The sequence below is a fragment of the Stegastes partitus genome, unplaced genomic scaffold, assembly GCF_000690725.1.
Source record: "Stegastes partitus isolate 25-593 unplaced genomic scaffold, Stegastes_partitus-1.0.2 Scaffold287, whole genome shotgun sequence".
Lineage (NCBI taxonomy): Eukaryota > Metazoa > Chordata > Actinopteri > Pomacentridae > Stegastes > Stegastes partitus.
The window spans coordinates 195,763-216,077 of record NW_007578018.1 but is presented as its reverse complement, the minus strand read 5'-3'; the positions used below and the strand labels follow the sequence as shown (position 1 = coordinate 216,077).

General features: G+C 40.8%; 2 protein-coding genes across 3 annotated transcripts; one reads left to right on the top strand and one right to left on the bottom strand.

Annotated features, from left to right (window-relative positions):
• Positions 1-410: 410 nt before the first annotated feature.
• LOC103358020 (solute carrier family 2, facilitated glucose transporter member 4) lies at positions 411-14,693 on the top strand. Its single transcript, XM_008282814.1, has 11 exons — positions 411-692; positions 2,765-2,860; positions 4,202-4,362; positions 8,170-8,294; positions 8,399-8,514; positions 8,761-8,923; positions 9,959-10,146; positions 10,315-10,419; positions 11,978-12,079; positions 12,178-12,381; positions 12,480-14,693. Exons 1-11 carry the CDS (start codon positions 660-662, stop codon positions 12,696-12,698), a joined length of 1,512 nt encoding a protein of 503 aa, XP_008281036.1. The 5' UTR covers positions 411-659; the 3' UTR covers positions 12,699-14,693.
• Positions 14,412-20,031, bottom strand: LOC103358021 (Y-box-binding protein 2-B). Of its 2 annotated transcripts, XM_008282817.1 has the most exons (10): positions 19,897-20,031; positions 18,725-18,788; positions 17,560-17,593; positions 17,387-17,476; positions 17,059-17,301; positions 16,467-16,549; positions 16,170-16,377; positions 15,585-15,716; positions 15,413-15,504; positions 14,412-15,063 (listed from the first exon to the last, which is right to left on the bottom strand). In XM_008282817.1, exons 1-9 carry the CDS (start codon positions 19,973-19,975, stop codon positions 15,451-15,453), a joined length of 987 nt encoding a protein of 328 aa, XP_008281039.1. In that variant the 5' UTR covers positions 19,976-20,031; the 3' UTR covers positions 14,412-15,063; positions 15,413-15,450. The 2 variants fall into 2 exon arrangements, with proteins under 2 accessions (XP_008281039.1, XP_008281038.1); XM_008282816.1 differs by having other exon boundaries at positions 14,412-15,504.
• Between the last annotated feature and the right edge of the window lie 284 nt (positions 20,032-20,315).

The following is a 20,315-nucleotide window of genomic DNA, read 5'->3' as shown; positions in this document are numbered from 1 at the left end:
AAAAATAATAACATCTTTATCATTTCTTTTAAAGGCCAGGGGACATTATGTAACAGCTCATAAAACTGGGGCCCCAAGGCCAAATTTGGCCCTCTGAAAAGTGGCTCATGAGCTCATGAGATTGATAAATGACTGTTGATTTAAAGAAGAATCTTAAAATGTAATCACACCTCTTGTGATTGATTGCTTCATCTCCTGCACACTGTATTAAAAAAAATAATAATTACCCCCCTCCCCGGATCACCTCAGCCTTGTTCTGCACGGTCTTGTACACATGTTCTTTCCCTTCAACCAATGATAGTTAAGGTCAAGATAGCTTCCTGGTTGCGTCTCGACCTCTGTTGTAGGACCTCAAGATCAGCCCACGGGGCCACTCTCGAGCAGTGGCCTCACCCCCCCTACCTCCCCTCTCCGCTGTATACGAGAGGCGTGCACGTGGGTATGCGGGTGTCACTCTATCCCAGCTGGACGGACAACACAAACTTCAAAGAAGAAAAGAACAACCTGTAGAACGGCCAGATTGATCAAGCTTCTCTTTTGGATTTAATAAATCTTCTCGGTGCTAAAGTACTTGAAGTTTTAAGCCGGGACTTGTTTCCCATTTGGCACAGGACGCATCTGTCACCGACTGCTACTGGGTGCCTGGAGCTGCCAAAGTCATGCCGGCCGGGTTTCAGCAACTCGGAGGGGAGGTAATTTCTTTACAATTTGCAACAATATTGAATCGCTTAAGTGATTAGAAGAGTTGCGTGTTGCAGGATAAGCTTTTAGTTCTGGCTTGGCAAGTGCGCACCTGAACGCTGTGCGCCTATGGAAAGATTTTACGCATCGCCTTCAGAAAGACTGTAAAGGAAACTGCATGCTTAGCTTTTCAGAATTATAATTGGTCTCGTGTAGATCAGCAAATAAGGACAAACTCAATGATTTTTCAGTCCATAAAACTTGAATATAGGAATGATATGAACATTTTTTTTTTAAAGAAAAGATGAAATAAAAATAAGAAAAGGTAAGAAATATCTCGAGTATACAACATAAATATCTATAAAATATCAACTCCAATGGCCTTTATTGCACTAGAGTCTAATAAAGGCATTTCTAACTAACAATAGATGGGTTAATTTTTGTTTTTATTTTTTTAATAAAATAAACAAATAAAAAGTTTAGCCTACTTTAGTCCTGTGTGGTGACCTTGGCCAATTAAATACCTGAGTTTAAGGGTCACAGCTTACTACTGTGGCCATCTAGTTTGACTGGTTCCTTTCCACCACCCTTATAAACAATGCCACAAAGTCCAAAACAAAGCTCCCCTAGCTCTTTTGGAGAAATACTTTCTCGGTCAGGTAGACGTGAGTGTCAGTTTAAACCATGCTTTTCCTTTCCATTGTGCATAATTTAGCATTCCATGATCTTTAAACAAAAAAGAGCAGACGGCTTTCTATGATGCCACTGAGGCAACACTTTCTGCAGCTGCTCCATTGACAATTAGCAGGAGACAGTATGTGGGCAGTGTCTGCACTCTGATCTGTTGATGTTCAAGGGGTTTGAGGCGTGTGTTTGCTCAGAAGTTTTAATGAAAGCGATTCCTTAATTATGAAAACTGAAACAAAAAAAGAAGCAAATGCACCATATAGGTTCTTATATTTAGTATAAACAGATCAGTGGAAGGTTTGATTTCAAGAGGATGTCACAGGAAGACGTGATCATCTGTTGTATCTTAACCGTTAATAACAACACGTATGATTAATTCATGGTAAGTGCAAAGTAAATGAATTACTGAGCATTCAACTGTGCATGCAGTGAAATGCAGTCACCATGAAGTGTAATAAAGCACAAGTAGCTGCTTCTGGTCCTTTACCTTTGCTGCAAGGACACACAGTCCCAAACACACACCCTTTTGTTTTGGTTCATGAATACTAAACAGCACTTATCTCGAGACTCAACATAGCAAGGTCAAGATGTATTATGGACTTACTTTGGACAAGTTACAAATGGTTAAACGTTGCTGAATGATCCATAGAAAAGAAAAAAAAGTAGAATTATAGGATCAATATTTCTTCAATAGAAAATAAAAATGTATACATGATGTACAGCATTCATATTTTATCATTAAATGTTGTATAAAATGAGATAATACACTTTAATCAAGTGTTTCCCCACACAAATGAAAGTCTACATTTGACCAGAAAATGTTTTGCATCATATTTTTGTGACCAAATTAAAGGCACGTGTCACCAAAACGACAACATTTCTTTAAACCTTGCAATGATGCCTCTGTATTCTTATTTATCTAGCAGTCCTTAAAATACTTTACAAATCTCTCAATACTCCAAAAGCATGAAATGCCAAGTGAGGCTTCAAACACTTAATGTTAAATAACATTGTTTGCAAGATGGCTCACTTTTGAGATACATGCACACTTTACTGGAGGCGCAGACTTCATATCCCCAAGGTCATCTCGTCTGTCACCGTGGAGACAGGTGCCACTGGCCTGATGGGAAACTGGAGGGAAGCTAAAGTTCAGGCGTCACCAGTAAAGTAGCCAGTAAAGTCATGGTCGGCACTGAAGAGATTGTCTCTCATCAGGATCACAGTTATATATAGTTGATGTTATTGGAGCAGGGATAAGAGTGTGTAACAAAACCAATCCTATAGGCTCTCTTGTTATTCGCCATAATTACAGCTATGCCACTTCTCAGCTTTATTCACTGTTCTGAAAGCCTTAATATGATACTCACCTCTCTTTGTGTGTCTGTTTCTATTCCAGACAGTGACTGGAACCCTTGCTCTGTCAGTCTTCACTGCTGTCCTAGGATCTCTAGAGTTTGGCTACAACATCGGTGTCATTAATGCACCTCAGAAGGTAAAAGAAAAATCACCGATCATAGAGATGATGGTCAGATCTGGCCATGAACGTGCCAAAGGAGGGCCCGTTTGCAGGAAAAAAGTAGAAAAAAAGATGCTAACACAATGACATGTAATAATTATTTCCTACCTACAACATCCTGCCATGCTGCTTGGTAATGTTTTGAAAATAAACTTTTAAAGTAGAAGACATGTCTAATGCTCGCATTCAAGGGGATACGCAGAAAAAGCAGGGTGGAGTGGATTGTCAACTGTGTCAACATAATGACGACACCCTCCTCACGGAAACACGGGATTGCCAAAATATGTCCAGTGTAACAGACAACAAAGGGAAATTGTGTCTGCTTTATGAGGACGGAGGGGATGCATGATTAGTTTTCTGTCACATCTGAATACAAACCTGGCACTGTTCATTCATAGTGAGCCTTCAAATGCAAACACTGTATTTATATGTATATGTGTGTGTGTGTGTGTGTGTGTATATATATAGATGGAGGCACATGACTTTTAAAAACCTGACTTGCTCCAACCATAAATTATATTGCTGCTCATATTGCAACCACATCTGGTGTTCCAGTATGGTGGCACGCTTGGGTACTGCATGTAAAGAATGTATCTAGACTGATTCATGAGCTTCCAAAGTGTCATCTGCGTTACACTCTTTTGTCAAGACTGAAGGATGCCCCACAAAAAGGCTTAATACTGTCAGTTAGTTACACATATCTGTATGTAATCTTAGCAGCAGGCGGTGCTGCTCGGTATGTTATAATAGACTTACAGTCACTAAGGGAGATGAATGGAAATAGGCCAAGTCAGGTTCTGACTCGGCTGCTGGTATTCAGGGGTCTGCTGTGAACCTGGCTTGACAGAGACACCGAAATAGAAGCTGAGCTGCTGTATCTGTATGAGTGGTATTTTCAGTTAATTCTGTTGGACATGACAATTGAGTTGTTTTAGCAAGATGCTGCTGAGTATTTGCTGTGTCTGATGCACTGATTATGTTCCAGCATAATCAACTGATGCATTGTATGTTACGGAGAGAGTAGTTTCCCTTTTTCCATTTATTAAACAAAGCAAAAAAGGTAAATATTAGATGATAAAATATTGTAATCCTTGTCAGTTTTTGAAATTAAGACCTATGTAATCCGACAATAACTTAATACCTTGGCTATTGATTTGTTTCACAAGCCCTGGATGCAAGTTACCTTTACAGCAAGCCTTAAATGCCACACCTGCTTTTTTTATGCAGATTGTTTTAGCAAGATGCTCTTCTTGTTCACTCCCAGAGAGGTCCAATTCACTCATTACTTACATCTACTTATCTTTGCGCCCTCTGCAGATCATTGAGGCGGACTACAACGCTACATGGGTGCACCGGTATGGAGAGCCTATCCCAGCAGGGACCCTCACCTCCCTCTGGTCACTGTCCGTGGCCATCTTTTCCATTGGCGGCATGCTCTCCTCGTCCTGCGTGGGTTTTGTGTCTGAGTGGCTGGGCAGGTAGGAGAGCATGAAATGTCACATGCTGAAACTTTATCTCTAGTTGTGTCAAGGGTGTACGTTGTCCTGTGTCCTCTGTGGTACCTGAACATTGTATGAGACGCCCCAGGCATTCATCTTCCACATCTGTGCCCCTCAAACCTCTCGATACCTCACCTCCTTGTCAGTCTGGAACTTGAAGTCCTACAGGATCTTGGCTCTGTTGTGTCCCACCAGGACCTCAGGACTTCTAATCCATACTAGGCAGACATGTTCCTGTACACTTTCCCAGCCACTTGGTTGTGCCTTTCGGTGTACGCTGTCTGTATATGTGCCTTCCAAGCTGGTACAGTGTGCTGGACTGTCTGCCTGTATTCCATTGAAACCCATGTGTCTTTGTCACAAAAATACAAACATGCATTGTAGTTCTTTAGATTTATTTAATATAGGTCATCTGGAAATATGACAAAATCTGCTGAGTCAAAAATATACATACAGCAACTTCAAATATCAGTTTTGGTGATGTCAAAAGCTGTGGTAATCAAATTTTCTTAGTTGCTAAGCCTCTTAAAGTCTTGTGAGTGATTACATTTGACTACAGCTGGTGACTGAGCTCTGAGCCAATTTATACAGGGCCCATTTTATGCACTCATTGGACTCAGCCACAAAGACGACAGTAGGAAAGTCTGAGGAATCATTTAAGTCGGTCACTTGGAGCCTTTTCAAACAGCTACACATGCCAAAATCATCTTTGCAAACAATTGTTTTTAAGTATAAAGTGCATGGTACAGTTGTGTCACTGCCACGATCAAACAGAAAAAGCAAGCTATCCCCTGCTTCTGAGAGACAGTTGGTCAAGATGGTCAGGAGTTCACCAAGAATCACCAATGAATTAAAAGCCTCAGTGTCCACAGTCAAGTATGTTTTAGAATAGAGAAGGAAGCTTCCTCTTGACATGGAACCTTAAGGCTCAACTGAGGTTTGCTGCTGATCGCATGCAAAAGGAAAAGGCCTTCTTGAGGAAACTTCTCTGGTCAGATGAAACAAAAGTGGAGCTATTTGGCCACAATGATAGAATATGTTTGGAGGAAAAAAGGTGCTCAAACCAAAGCTCAGGTGGTAGTGGTAGTTGTCCACGAGTCATAATTCAATCCCCAGCCTCTATATGTGTCCAAGTGTCCTTGGGAAAGACACTGAACCCAAAGTTGCTCCCAATGGAAGATGAGTACCTTGCATGGCAGCTTTGCGTGTGAGTGTGTCTGAATGGATGAATGTGAAACCTATTGTAAAGCACTTTTATGGAACCAAGCTCAGGTTAAAAAGGTGCTATGTAAGTGCATACCGTACATTTAGAAAGGTGAGGCCCTCAACCCCAAGAACATCATGCTTATCGCCAAGCATGGAGGTGGTAGTATTATGCTCTCAGACTGTTTTGGGCCAGTGGAACTGGTGCTTTACACAAAGTAAATGGGTCATTCCACCTCAATTCAGTCTGCGCATACGTATGGTATTTAGTAAAACAAGTAAAATCTGGGATCATAGGTAACATTAGTTGTTGAGTTAAAAATTCCTAAAGAGGGGTGGGGTCATGTTGATTTTTTGCGTTGTTTTCTTCACGCCAATCTGTGGGGCAATGTTTGAAGTGCTATAACTTGACAAATAACGTAGCTGGAGTCCAGTAAATTTTCAGGCTCGTTGATATGTACATGGGGTCTTCAATGGTTCAGCGCTGCTTCGATGTAATATTACAAACCTGTTATATGATGGAGCAAATTTGGTCAAAAGAACTTTATTTTTCACCCTAAGAGGCTGTTTTTTTCCCCTCATTTTGCTCCGCAAATTGGTACAAAGAAAATAATGGAAAAATCAAGCTGTCAGGTCAGGTGTGGTGCATTTGGTGAATTGAGTGGAATAATGAAGAAGGATATATATATTAAAATGATGACATAAAATAGAAAAGGATTAAGGTATTAGACTTCGTTAGGACAGAAAGGCTTATGCACCAGATAAAATTATCACATTATGCCCTAACTTTTGCTATCTTTGACTCGGACCATCAAATTACATCAGTGTCTCTTCCTCACCTCTATTTAAATCCAGAATGGATCCCAGTGTCCACTCTCAGTCATTCAGGGGAAGCTCTGGCCAAGATGTTACTCATTGACCCAGTTTCCCTCTGTAACCTACACTGCACCCACAGCTTCCACTGACTGAAAGGGGATCTTAACAACTGGCGGCACTGGGTCAGGACAGAGGTAGAGGATTGTGGGTCGGGGGGAGGCAGCAATCAGCGTGGGTACACTCAGGACAAGGTCTTCCTAAAAAAAGCAGCTGTCACTGATGAGGCCGGTGAAGACCTCTGAGGTCAAAGTGATTTAGACGCAACACAAGTCTCCCGTGAAGACAGATGTCCCCTCGAACACAGTAGACCTAATTGTAGATCTAAAACAGACTGGAGGAGGAAAATGAAAGATGGGAGCAGGTTTTGTTTGTCATTTAAACTCCTTTCCCACTAAAGATCTTATTCATGTTGCTTCACTTGAGTGTCTAACCTTCACTGTGCAGAATCATGTGTGTAAGGCTTCGTTCATGCGTAGTGCAAAGAGTTATTTTAAATAGCGGTTTAAGACTTAAAATAAAAAGACAAAGAAAGTGAAACCCTCAGCACACACACCCTAAGAATAGACTATTCATTGAAGTGGCAGACACACTGTTCAGTATTTAAACTTATTTAAACGTTTTACATATCAATAGATTCTGAATTTTTCAATGAGTAAAAAAATTGAACTTTTGTGTTAGAAAAAAGATCAACTTATTGTACGAATCAGATTCTTTTTATGCCTTAAAACATGTCTAATGGAATCTTTAAGAAGTCTTTATGTGTTTTGTTAAGCTTTTTAGTAAAGGTTGCACTTAGGTTGAGGTAAATGTACTCATTACAATTCTAAGATATCTTCTTAAGAATTTAAATTTTAGGCAACTTCGACTTCACTGTATTGCAGAGGAACTATTGTGCTGCCTTTATCTGACAGTTACTTTACAGCAGATTATGACTTAAAAACTATTAGAGCATAATAGATGTTTTAAAATGCAGTACGTTGTTACGCAGTACATCAAACCACCTGGCAGTATATGTAACGAAATAAAATAGTTCATGTATCAGCTATAATATCTGCTTGCATCTAAATGTATAATAGTATAACAAAAAGAAATAGAATACTAATAAAAGCTTATCTTAGCATCTCGTGAATACTTCTATGTAAATACTTTAAAGTTAAACTGAGCAGTTTTAAATTGTAATATTGCTGCTTCTACTTCCACTTAAAGATGTGAGTCCTACTTCTGCCACTCGTGTGACCCAAATGTTCAATGTTTCAACGTGTTAATGTGCCATATTTTGTATTTTCTCCATCGTTATTTGACATTTGCTGATCTTCTCCACCTGTCTCACCTGTGCTTTTGCATTTTAAGTAAAGAACTAGAGGTAGTGTCAGGTTAAGAGTCTCTGAAATATACAAAAGGTATATATGACACTCAATCAGTCTGCTATGAAAAGCACCACTGCTATCAAATTATCTTCAAATATCACAACCATGCCCTTTTTTCCCACCAAGGTTTAGGAGTCTACCTAAAACCCTCACAATTTCTGTATGACACTGCCCTCTGGAGGCTCAAATAGTGCAAGAAACATGCCATCATGCTACATCGTCTATGTCTTTTATATTGTCATGTACTTCTGAAAAAAGGAGACAGGTTCCAAAATAAAATGGAGGATACTCAACATGTGAGCAGCATCATTCCAAAGTTGCTCGTCTGTGTTTCTTCCAGGAGGAAAGCCATGCTCATAAACAACATGTTTGCCTTCATGGGTGGAAGTCTGATGGGGTTGTCCAAGCTCTGTCGCTCCTTTGAAATGATGATCCTTGGACGTTTCATCATCGGTGCCTACTGTGGTGAGCCATCCACTGTTTTGTTTCTTTTTTTTTTCTGTCTCTTTGTCTTTTAGTTTTAAAAAAATGAAAAGAAAAGCCACTGGAATGTGTTCTGCTCTGTGCAGGGTTGGCATCCGGCCTGACGCCAATGTATGTGGGGGAGATAGCACCTACGAGTCTTCGAGGGGCGCTGGGCACGTTGCACCAACTGGCTATAGTCACTGGAATTCTCATAGCACAGGTGTGGCTGCCACCGAGACAAACATTCCTTATTTTGTACTCTGCTCGCATCTCCTGATATTTCATCTCCTGTCCTTAACAAATGTGTTTCTGTGGCATCTCTGGACCAGATTTATTAAACCTGCTTACACATCTTGAAGGCTTATTTTCCTTCACCTCCATGTTGTAACAATAACAATACATGTTTCGAGTCCCGTCTTTTATAGTTGGTTAAAAAATAATAGCAATAAAATGTATTCCTGTGCAGATCCTTGGTCTGGAGTCCTTACTCGGCAGTGAGGAGTTGTGGCCCGTTCTGCTGGGTTTAACCGTGGTGCCGACTGTGCTTCAGATGGGTCTGCTGCCCTTCTGTCCGGAGAGCCCTCGGTTCCTCTACATTGTCCGGTGTCAGGAACACCATGCCAAGAGTGGTGAGTTGGGTATTCAAATGTGTTCTAGAGACACCTTTAAGGTCTTGGATTTGCCATTATTGTGTCACCGTGGTTATCTTACCTACTTGGGAGTCGACATTTTTAACAGAACACATTCAATACAAACTTTGATTGAAAAAAGTGGGTTTTTAGGTTTTTAATGGCAATCTGTTGTGCTATGAGACTTGTAGGATCCAGTGTTTTTGGAGCTTGGCATATGAGAAACTGAATGTCAGGAGATCCGCCACTTAAGCTTTAATGATTCTTTTTTAAAATGGGTCTCTTGTCAGCATTTTCTGAAGAGAAAATGCTTGAGCATCCCTTTAAGATATCCAGACAGTGTCGACCCTCCTATTACCTTCAAGTTTACTGACATTTTTCATCCTTGGGTTTAATTTAAACCTCCAGAAAGTGATCAGAATTAAAATTGTTTCCCAAGTTTATGTGTAAATGCTCCTTTAAATAAAACAGAAAAAAATATGTCAAGCACTTATTTAGTTAAACATCGAATGGGGTCAAATTAACCCCCAAAATATTAGAAGGGTTAAACTGATTCAGCAATGTGCAGGTTCAGGGGTCCAACATTTGTCATTATTCACTATTGTTTCCTCAGCAACTGCACTTGTTGTTGTAGTTTTGGCTGCAATAGTTGGACTAGGCGGCACATGGAGGTATTGAAGAAACATTTTCTGTGTTTCAATCAGCTAGTAGGACTGGAATGAACTACTCCCTTAAGGCGGATAATTTATTTAGGTATTGCACTGGAACTCAGACTGTCACTGTAGAAAAAGTAAGGAATGATGTTGAAGTGTACAATACTATCTAACTAGAAAATACTTTTTCTTCACACTAAAGTACCCTTGGATCACATTATGTTACATTTATGGGGTTGAATGTATAAAGTCTATAAGACATTAAGTTGGCCCTGAAAGCTCCTTCAAAAGAGAACAAGGAGCCAAAATAGACTCTCTTGCAAGCTACAAAAAACACATGGTAAACATACTTTTCACTACTTACGTTTGCCCCTTGGTGCAGGCCTGAGGAGGCTAACAGGAAGGCAGGAAGTGGGCGACATGCTGGCCGAGATGAAGGAGGAGAAGAGGAGGATGGACATGGAGAGGAAGGTGTCCATCCCAGAGCTCTTTCGCTCGTCGCTTTACCGCCAGCCCATCGTCATCTCCATCCTGCTGCAGCTCTCCCAGCAGCTGTCTGGGGTCAACGCAGTGAGTCAGGGTTTCCTTTTGGCTCAACCACAACCAGAAAATTACAGGATTCATTACATTTTGCATCACAGTGACAGTTAAAATCCAGAAAAAAGCTAATTATAAAAAAAGAAAAGGGAAGTGCAGTATAATATTGACCTAACCTAAATCTGTTTACCCTTCTGGCAGATCTTCTACTACTCCACCAGTATCTTCATGAAGGCAGGAGTCCAGAGTCCAGTCTATGCCACCATAGGAGCTGGAGCAGTGAACTGTGCCTTCACCGTGGTCTCGGTGAGAAATTACACCAACGTGCTACCATCTCTGCTTTTTGATATGTCCCTCCTTTGTTACAGGAAATCTGAATTCAATATCTTTTTTCAATTTAGTGCGATAAAGACCACAGTCCTGCTGTGTGCCACAGTGTGTCTCGATTACTGTTTAACACCGTTATCAATGAGCAAATAAGATAAGAAGAGGCTGATCATGCTTTTTCTTGTGGCTGCTTATCAGACATTCCTCCATCCATGTAGGCCAAGTTTGGCTTGACAAGTCATGATGTTTCAATGTCATTAAATGGGTCAGAAAGCATGATTTTATGTTATAGCGTGTATCAAGAAGAGAATAAAGTAAAATAAATAAATAAATAACAGATATCACAATGAAACTTATCCAGTTGATTATTTAGACTAAGACTTTTTTTTTTTTTACTGTAGTAAAAGTATTCTAAAACATTATATATAAATATGCAAATAAAGTATTTCCTCATCAAAAATGTATTAATTTGTATAAACTTCTAAAATGTAAAATGAAAGTTTTTGCATTTTGTGGATAAATTAAACTGAAAGGTTTTTCTTTTTTACTTTTTTTTCTTTTTCTAACCAATGAGGATTTAGGTATTTCTTTTTATCACTCCATAAATCTGAAAAAAAACCCTGTCAACCATGAGAAAAAAATAGGCATATTTTTAGGAATAAAATGTAATTTAAATCAGATTATGAATGATATATCACCAAACCCCCTGTGTACAAAGCTTCAGAATATAGATGGGAATAAAATCGGAAAGATCGGTAACTGAAGTTGAGATTTCTGAAGTAGGAGAAGCGAAACTTCCATACATTTTTTATATTAATAATTTACAGGTAAACTTTTTAACAAATAAATATCACCAAGAAAGTTTGTAATGTATTTTTGTCTAGCGTGCAGTTTGCATACCACGTCACAGTTGTATTCTTGTATGTTATCAAATTAATTTGGATTGACGTGTCATCTAGTCTAAACATTTGTAATTGTTTTGACTTTTGATTGATTAACATATCTGGATTCAATATTTTTTCATGGTAGCAAATTGTAATAGTAACATGATGACACTTAAATACAGGAAAAGGCATCAGAGATTCTGTCCTGCTGGTTTGGAATAATTATTGTGAATAATGTGGTTTTAGTTGAGGTTTTAATCACTGCACCGTAATGGACGTCATGTAGGAAATAGTTGAGTGAAATGTCTCTAAAACTGTTGGATCGATCGCTGGTAAATTTAAAAAGAAACACTTTCATATCCTCTTTAAGAAGCGCTGGAATAATTCTGATGATCTGCTGGTGCTTCATCCAGTGTCATCATCAAATCAAAAATTAGTTACAATAGTTTGATGACATTCCCATTAGTCTCAGCAGCTGTTGTTGTTTAGTGCCAGTTAGCCAATGACAAATATATTCATGACAAAGACTCATATTTCCCTACAAAGAAACTGAGTACCTATCTAAATGAACTAAAGTAGGATCTGTATGTCTTAGTTGGCTACTGAGGAGATCAGCCTGTTTGTGACCCTGTTTTCTTTATCTTTTTTTACAGCTTTTCCTCGTCGAGAGGATGGGTCGACGGACACTCCACATGTTAGGACTGGGTGGAATGTGCATATGTGCCATCGTCATGACCATTGCTCTCGCTTTACTGGTGAGTGCCCTGAAGATCCAAGCATGAAAGAAGTGTTTTTTTCTACATTTACTAGACTCTACAAGCTTCAGATTTTCATCTTGCCTTCCATTTGACAGGACAGTGTTCCTGGGATGAGCTACTTGAGCATGCTGGCTATCTTCGGCTTTGTGGCCTTCTTTGAGGTGGGCCCAGGTCCCATCCCGTGGTTCTTTGTAGCCGAGCTGTTTTCTCAAGGTCCAAGGCCAGCTGCCATGGCTGTAGCAGGCTGTTCCAACTGGACCGCCAACTTCATTATCGGCATGGGCTTCCAATATGTTGCTGTGAGTATTTATGACAATCCTACCTTCTTGTTTTAGTGATTTTGCAAATGCCCGATGTCTATTTCTTATAATCTGACCTGCCTCCCTTCTTTTCCCAGGACCTTTGTGGGCCATATGTCTTCCTGATCTTTGCAGCGCTTCTCCTTTTCTTCCTCATCTTCACATTCTTCCGGGTGCCGGAGACGCGGGGTAAAACGTTTGACCAGATCGCAGCCAACTTCCACCAGCACTCAGCAGGAGGGATGATGGATATGGACATGGACCTGGACAAGCCCAGCACTGAATTGGACTACTTGGGAGAGGAAAGCATCAACTGAGGAGTCCCTGTTGAAGAAAACTTAAACTTGAGTACAACATGAGATGAACTGTATATACAGGCCTGGCCCCAAACTTTTATTTTCTGACATGTATATTGAGGTCTATTGTTGTAGATTGTGGTGCCAAAGCAGTGTTAAGTGTGTGACAGTTTGGTGCCACAGCAATACATGGTGATGAATTCTGTCTTGAAAAAGGGCTACAAACCTATGGATTTGGGGTTGACTGTTGTAGTTTCAAGGAATATGATGCACATAAGAATGATATGTCTGGACTGTGAAGGCATTGACTGCTGATGTGATAGGGTTTTTTTTATTATTCCATGGCGATGCACGCGGTTGCAATATTGACAGACGGAGACGGAGAGACTTCCTGCACTTTATAAACAAAAGAGATCCAAAGTTTTCAAAGTTTGGAGGTACAGGAACAAGTAGGATTAACAGCTATGAGGTTAATACAGTTTGCCTGCTTATCAAAGGTGGGAACACACTAGAAGATGAGTAAACACACCTAAATGAGATTTATTAGATGACATTTCATTTTAGAACTTTACCTAGTGGGGTTTGGGTAAAATAGGGCACAGCTAGAAGATCCCTGGACTGTTCTGTGTGGAGCGTTCTCCCGGTTCCTGCGTGGGTTCTCACAAGGTGCTCCGGCTTCCTCCCACAGTCCACAGACATGCAGAGGGTAACTGGTGATTCTAAATTGTCCTTTGGGGTGAATGTGACCTGCGACCTGTCCAGGTGTACCCTGCCTTAGCCTGAAAGTCAGCTGGGATAGGCTCCAGCCCCTCCTGACACCCTACAGAGGATGACGTGGTGTCTAGATGATGGATGGATGGATTTGGGTCTAAATACTTCGGGTTTGAAATCCTTTTTGGTACCAACTGCAAGTGTTAAAATTTATCATGATAAAAGATTGCGTAAAAATGGCCCGGTTGAACTGATGTGTAGACTTTAAGGGAATTTGCCAAAACTTATCTGCAGTTTTTTGCATCGGACATAACCATTTAGAACATGCAGGGGAAAAAAAAAACAAACATGTCATTTATACTTAAGCATTGAATCAGCATCCAAGGCCCATAATAGCATGACAGCTGTCACTGGTGAACCATGACTGACCTTCTGGAGAGAGTCTTCATTGCCCCACTGGACTTTCATTCATGTGTGTTCCCACCTTTCTGATCCCAAAACAACCCATTGCACATCCTGCAGAAATGTTCCTTTAAAAGATTTATTTTGGTACGTCACATGTACATATAGCGTGTTGTTTGCTTGTTGATAAAGTATGAGGGTCTAAATTCTTTATGCACTCCAACTGGTGTTTGGTTTTGTAAACGGTAGCCTGATATACTCAAGTGAGACGTGCGGTCACAGGGGCTGCCTGTGAAGAGTAGATCTTGTAGATTAATTTTGTATCCAGTTTGTGTATTTTTTCTTGGCATCTTTCATGTGTGCCGTTTGCCATCTTGTTCTTTAACGGTGTGTATCACTACATTCTGAAGAAAATGTATAGAGATTGCTGAGAGAGGACCTGTTATTTGTAGAGTGAATATTGATGCTGTGTTCGTGTAATCAGAAAATACTGTACTTTGGCTGAAAACGCCTGAAGGCAATCAAGAATTTCTAACTAGATCTTTAAGTTGTGCTTAATATGAAGCATATTTTAAATACCTTCTGATTTGCACCCTGGATATTATCAGACACGAAGAATCCTGAGATTTGCAAACATGATTTATTAATTAGCATTTTAAGTACTGACATTGCACATAATCCCCTCCAAAGAAAAGCCCACACAAATAAGTAAGACAAAAAAAAAAAAAGGAAATAAAGTTTCTTTTCATCAATCCATCTTAACTGAGGAGATGAAGGGAGTAGCATGTTTCAAGAATTGATTTGAGGTGGTGACAGAACTAAACTGACTCCCAGAATGCACCACCAGCTGCACACCTGCTTGGGGTTCCCCTCTTCAACCAAATTAAAACACTAAATGAAAAACAAGGCTGGTTCCTTTCTCAACGACTTGATGAGCCCCATCTGGTCAAGTAAAGAAAATTTGTTTTTTTTAAAGGGTGGTTGGAATAACTGGGCTACCAAGCATATCGTCCATTTTTTCCCTTTTTTTTTTTTTTTAAAAGATGTACTTTCAATTTCTAAATGTGCACCCACCGCACCACCTGTACCGCCGTACTTTCCCACCCCGTCCCTCTCTGAATGTCCGTGTCTAGACAGGACAACACGAGACAAAATGAGGGGGGGGAGAGTGGGGCCTGACGGAGAGACGAGGTGGGTTGGAGGATGGGGGAGTGCAGGGAGGGGAGAGCAGTGCATGTGTTCTGAAATAGGTCCAGTCCTCCAACCCGAGGACCTATGAGAAACAAAACAAAGAGAAATAAAAATGCAAAGGAGCCACAGGGATTGAAACTAGTAAAGAAATCTATTCCTATATACTGGTCTGAAATTCAGGTTCCAGAGGTTCAACTTTTGTTGAATACAGAGAACATTTTGTCTCCAACATAAGAGTCCTTAAAGACGCCACATTAATCTTTCCCATCCCTACTAAATCCATCATTCCAATCAGTTATCTAAAACAGCCACTTCATGTCAGTCACCTTCTGCGAAAGATGGCAAATGTGGCTCTAGCTGTGCAGCCTAACACCCTCCTGTCTCCCACCTTGCCTAACCCAGGGCTTCACCACTCTAGTGTGGGGTCCCACCTCTTGCCAAGGGTCATGTGACAGTCCTCTCACCGATGTCACTCCGTTGTTGCTGGGACTGTTGTGTCTGCTGCTTGCTGAGGGGAAGGAAACTGTAGAGACGTATGGAAGCATGACAAAATTAGTGAAAATAAAAATCAGGAACAGCTAAGATCCCGTTTGAACACTGTACCTCAGGTGATTTTGATGTTTTAGGAGAACTTTTTTGGGACGGTTTCGGTGATCTTGATGCGGCTTTCATATCAGATGGTTTTGAGGTCTGAGGTGGTGTACCAGGCTCTGAGGCAGACTTCTCTGTGTCATTCTTCAGTGTGCAAGCAGGGGGAGAAAAAGAAAAAAAAAAAAGTGTTAAGAGCAACCGTCAGGGGTATTTCTTAATATATTCATGTACTTCATATGCTAGAAGTTTCCAGATCATTGACTCATGAGAACACATGAAAGCTAGTTCATGTATTTTGGGTTCTGGCACAAGAAAACAGTTCTTTTGGTTTTGTTGATTTTTTTTTTTTTTTTAAACTTGTGCTACTAAAGTTGAACAGCTAACAAATGTGTGTTTTTGTCATTAACAGTTGACAGAGAAACTGGGAGAAAGCTACAGAATGACATGCAAAGGCTCCACAGTCATAATCAAATACCCATAGAAATGCTTTGTATGCACCTTAGACCACAAAGTTATAGGGACTAGTGTTTTTTCTAAATACATTGATGGATTTAAGTCACTATTTTCTACAACACTACTGCTTACATTTATACATACCTTTGTGGTGGATGATTCTGAGTTTCTTTGCTTGCGTCTTCTAGTCTGGCGTTGTTTCTGGCCGTCTCCAAGGCCGACTTCTCCGTTGGTCTGGGGGCCCTCAGAGGCCTCCACCTGCTTCCCCTCTCCCTGCTCATGGCTCTCCCCTGGAGCAGCAGCCTGCTGGCCATCTGCAGACTGATCAGTCGGTGGGCGAGGGCGGAATGGTCTGCATTAAGGGAAAAGCACATTAAAAATACAAAAGTAAAAATGCTTTTGAAAGGTGAATGGGATTTTTGAGCAGCGATGTGAAGCTACCTGCGGTATGGACGCCAGAATCTGCGCCGTGGCGGCCGCTGGTCACCCTCTTCATTCCCATCCTTCTGCTCTTCAGCATCATCCTGACAAAGGAAGAGGGCAAAAATGAAAACGGTTTAAAAAAACATAAATGGCATCTCTCCCTGCAGGAACACCCCCTAATATCTATCAATCTATCTCCCTGATGTTTTTCTTTGGTTACTATTGTATAAATATATACGTTTTTCCTCTCTCCAACCTTTCAAACCTTCCTGTTTGGGATCAAGTGACGACAAAGGCCACAGCATATGAATACATTGTTATTTTACCTGATAATGATCCAAATATGCCCAGTACAGTTTCTCCAACTCTTAGTAAGCAAGGTAATTTACAAAGTATTGTAGGTACAGATTTGAAATCATAACTTGTTCGCTAAAGAGAACTATTTAGGTGGAATAAATCTTTTAAATTATAAATAATTGGACATGAAGTAATTTGTCTTGAATAAACCTTTAAAACCACTAGCATTTTAGGTCTTAAATACGTTCATCAAGTGCGGCTCTTTGAGTGCAGTCTCCAGGTCTGCAGACACACACTACCGACTCCAGCTTACATCTTGTCCGTCCTGTCGTGGCCTGCGAGGCCTACGTCGGCGCTGTTGTGGCCTCCCTTCACCATTCTCCACCGATCCATCTGCTTCAGAGGCAGGGATTTGACCATCACCCGTTTTGCTCCGGTCATCGGGCCGAGGGCTACGGGGGTAGAACCGTCGACGGAAGCGACGTTTGTTGGGTGCGTAGCGACTGCCTCTTACCGGAACACCGCCCGGGCCGGTCACGTTTGCTGCCTCTGAGCCCTGGGAGGACACCGCGGCTCGGGGCGATAAATATCAAATATTCTGACTGTTGAGGTGATGTTAACGGAAACATTCCAGTGCTTACCTTTGTTGCTTCGATCACATCAAACTCTACAACCTCCCCATCTCCTACACTGCGAAGAAATTTCCTAGGATTGTTCTTCTTGATAGCAGTCTGAGGAGACACATGTAACATTAAACGAGGGAACCAAACCATAAAAACATTAAATCAAAAAAATAAAAATTGCCCCATCTTACTTGATGAACAAATACATCTTCTTTGGTGTCATTCCTGCAGGAAATAAAATAGTTAATTGGACTTTAAGTTAGATAAATAGTGTGTAGGGCTGCACAATATATTGTTTCAGCAAAGACAGTGTGATGTGGACATGTACCACAGTCTAACCACAGAAAGTAATGTGAAATCAGGCAAATTTGTGAAGCAAATAATGCTATAACCTTTTTTTCCCCTCCCAAATACAAATAGAAAAAGATTCATTTTTATTCATACAAGAGAAGACTGTCTAATACATCATCATTTTCTCCAATCTAAAGGTCCTTGGATACAGATTTTTTTCTTTTCTTTTAATATGAACTCATTGGCTTGCAGGCTCCACATGTGCACAGCAGAATGAGAAACACACAAAAAAGCATAAAGTAACAACATAAGTAGTTTGATCATTTAAACAAAACACCACAAAAGCTCTGTATGATGAGTGCAATGCCATTCAAAGCCAAAAAAAACCTCATTTGGATGCCTTTGCTTGTGTTACACCACTCAAAAAAGGTTCTGAACAGCTTCATCCAACTTTTAAGAATATAAATAAAGCATTTCTTGAATGTTTTCACTTTGCAATACGTGTCTTAAAAAACTAAATATCTCAATGTCAGTTTTTTTTTCAACTCCCAAATGTTAACAGTTCTTTTATGCGAATGTTTTATTGGGTCTCTTTTAACCTTTTCTTTTATTTGCTGGTTCAGCTTCCTCACTCTTAAAAACAGACAAGGTATTGTGAGGCTGTGTGGAAAAACAGCAGGGACGAACCTAAATAACTTGACAGCCCTACATCAAACCAGGTTATTAGCCAAGGGCCGTTTAACCACCGCAGACCAGAGCCATCCCTTGGCCCACTGGTTCCAATTACTTCCGCTGGGGCACAGGTATGTTCTGCCAAAGTGCAGGACCAATAGATATACATTTTCTTTTGTCCCTGCTGCTATTTCCCTGTTAAACAAGTGATCGGTCTTGTCTTTTCTCTGTTGTTGTTGTTGTCGCATGTGTGATTGTGGCAGTGACTGTCTCATTGCTGGCTGCACAAAAATTTCCCCACGGGGATATTGAAGATTTTTGAACTTGAAATCGTACAGCCCTAGTGGTGTGAGAGACCAAGATGCTCCAAAGTAAACTGACAGGAAGGATTACCTGTTAATGAAGCCATATCCGTTCCGCACGTTGAACCACTTCACTGTGCCTTGGACTGCGGTGGCTGCAACAGGAGCACAGGATGAGCTGTGTATCCAGGCAATGTTTCACGAAACAAGGTTGCACAGTCACTCAAAGAACATAACGCACTGTTATCTTGATTGCATCAACGAGCTGCTTCGCTTACAACAAGAAAAAAAAAAACGAAAGGGTGTTCTCTGGATCAATCATTAACAGTAAGACTTTGGTCTGCACTAGTAGGTCACGAGGCACAGCTGCTAAACCACTAGCCTGCACTTAAAACACGGGAAAAAAAGGGGGAAATTTTAAAATTAAAATAAAAGGGTGAACACGAATTGGAAAATAAAAATTAACGCTTTATTGTTAAGAAAACTGGCGAGGAGCGGGTTTATTTAAAAGCCACCTAAACGCGCTCAATTGTTAGCTTCTCAGGGATATGAGTTGCAGCTGTGGGGGCGCGTGCGCGCGCTCCGCTTGCCGAGCGCGCGACACCTGATAAAAAGGAAATTTAGGTCAGGTCTTCACGCGCACAAATATTATTCCTTAGCCTCTTAATTACACACAAAACTGACAAACCACAGAGAACCATGACATTTAAATGTAGGAAAACATAAACCTAACAAAAATAAAAGCAGCCATGCCTTAAAACCAGTTTTAATAATCAGAAATTTAGAAAAAATAAATAAATTCCGACAATCAGGTTCCATGTTGCTGCTCTCAGTCGATGTTTGACTTCATTGGTAAAAATAGTGACTTCCCACATAAACATGAGTAAAGCTCGTGACACGTGTTGCTCCCTAACAACGAAACACACCGTGGAGTCAGTGATTTGTCAATTTGGCTGAAGAGATAACAGTTATCCAAACATACTTTTAATTTAAAAAAAAAAAAAAAAAAAGAAAAAAAGGGCATTTCATGGGTTAAAAAGGTTTAAAAATGCATAAATAGGGTTTAGTCTGAAGAGGAGAAGAAAAGGCGAGAAGAGTGTTTAAAAAAAAAAAAAAAAAAAAGAAGGAACATTTGCATCAGTGACAGCAAACTCTACGCAGCAACATATCGCCTGTTCCACTTATATTTATTAGGCGCACACGAATTCAGACAGAAATGGCTCAATTTAAAAAGTTTGGAGCCTGATCAGCTCCTCCACCCACCTATGACTTTCCTCTCGGGCAGCGGTTGTTCTTCCACCGGTGCCGGAGGTGGAGCGCTCTGCGCCTCGGCGTCGGTCATGCTCGCGATCGGATTACTACAGTTTCACTTCTCAGTCCCCTCCCTCCTGCTGTTCCCCAAACTTTTTCTCTCCACCACGGCTAAGTTTTTATCCCGACATCCCCTCCGACCGCCGGACGGAAGCCGCGCCTTCATTGGTTTCACCGGAGCTCCAGCTTGAATCTGATTGGTTGCGCGAGTTCGGCAATTGGCAGGGGGAAGCATGACAGGTGGAGGACAGGTATGACTGAGAGGTGCAGGATGTGATTGGTTATATAGAGACTCTGTCGGGTCTTAACCCTCTAAATTCCGGACAGTTTCTGAGCGTTTGTTGCTCCTGTCACATTGTCACAGTTTTACT

Excerpts from the sequence above, each read along its gene's own strand:
- LOC103358020 (XM_008282814.1), top strand. The coding sequence starts at position 660 with ATGCCGGCCGGGTTTCAGCAACTCGGAGGGGAG. Across the intron at positions 4,363-8,169 it reads GTGTCTGAGTGGCTGGGCAG|GAGGAAAGCCATGCTCATAA; the intron begins GTAGGAGAGCAT and ends TGTTTCTTCCAG. Across the intron at positions 10,420-11,977 it reads GTGCCTTCACCGTGGTCTCG|CTTTTCCTCGTCGAGAGGAT; the intron begins GTGAGAAATTAC and ends CTTTTTTTACAG.
- LOC103358021 (XM_008282816.1), bottom strand. The coding sequence starts at position 19,975 with ATGACCGACGCCGAGGCGCAGAGCGCTCCACCTCCGGCACCGGTGGAA. Across the intron at positions 18,789-19,896 it reads GCCCGAGAGGAAAGTCATAG|CCACCGCAGTCCAAGGCACA; the intron begins GTGGGTGGAGGA and ends CTCCTGTTGCAG. Across the intron at positions 16,550-17,058 it reads CACGACAGGACGGACAAGAT|GATGATGCTGAAGAGCAGAA; the intron begins GTAAGCTGGAGT and ends TTCCTTTGTCAG.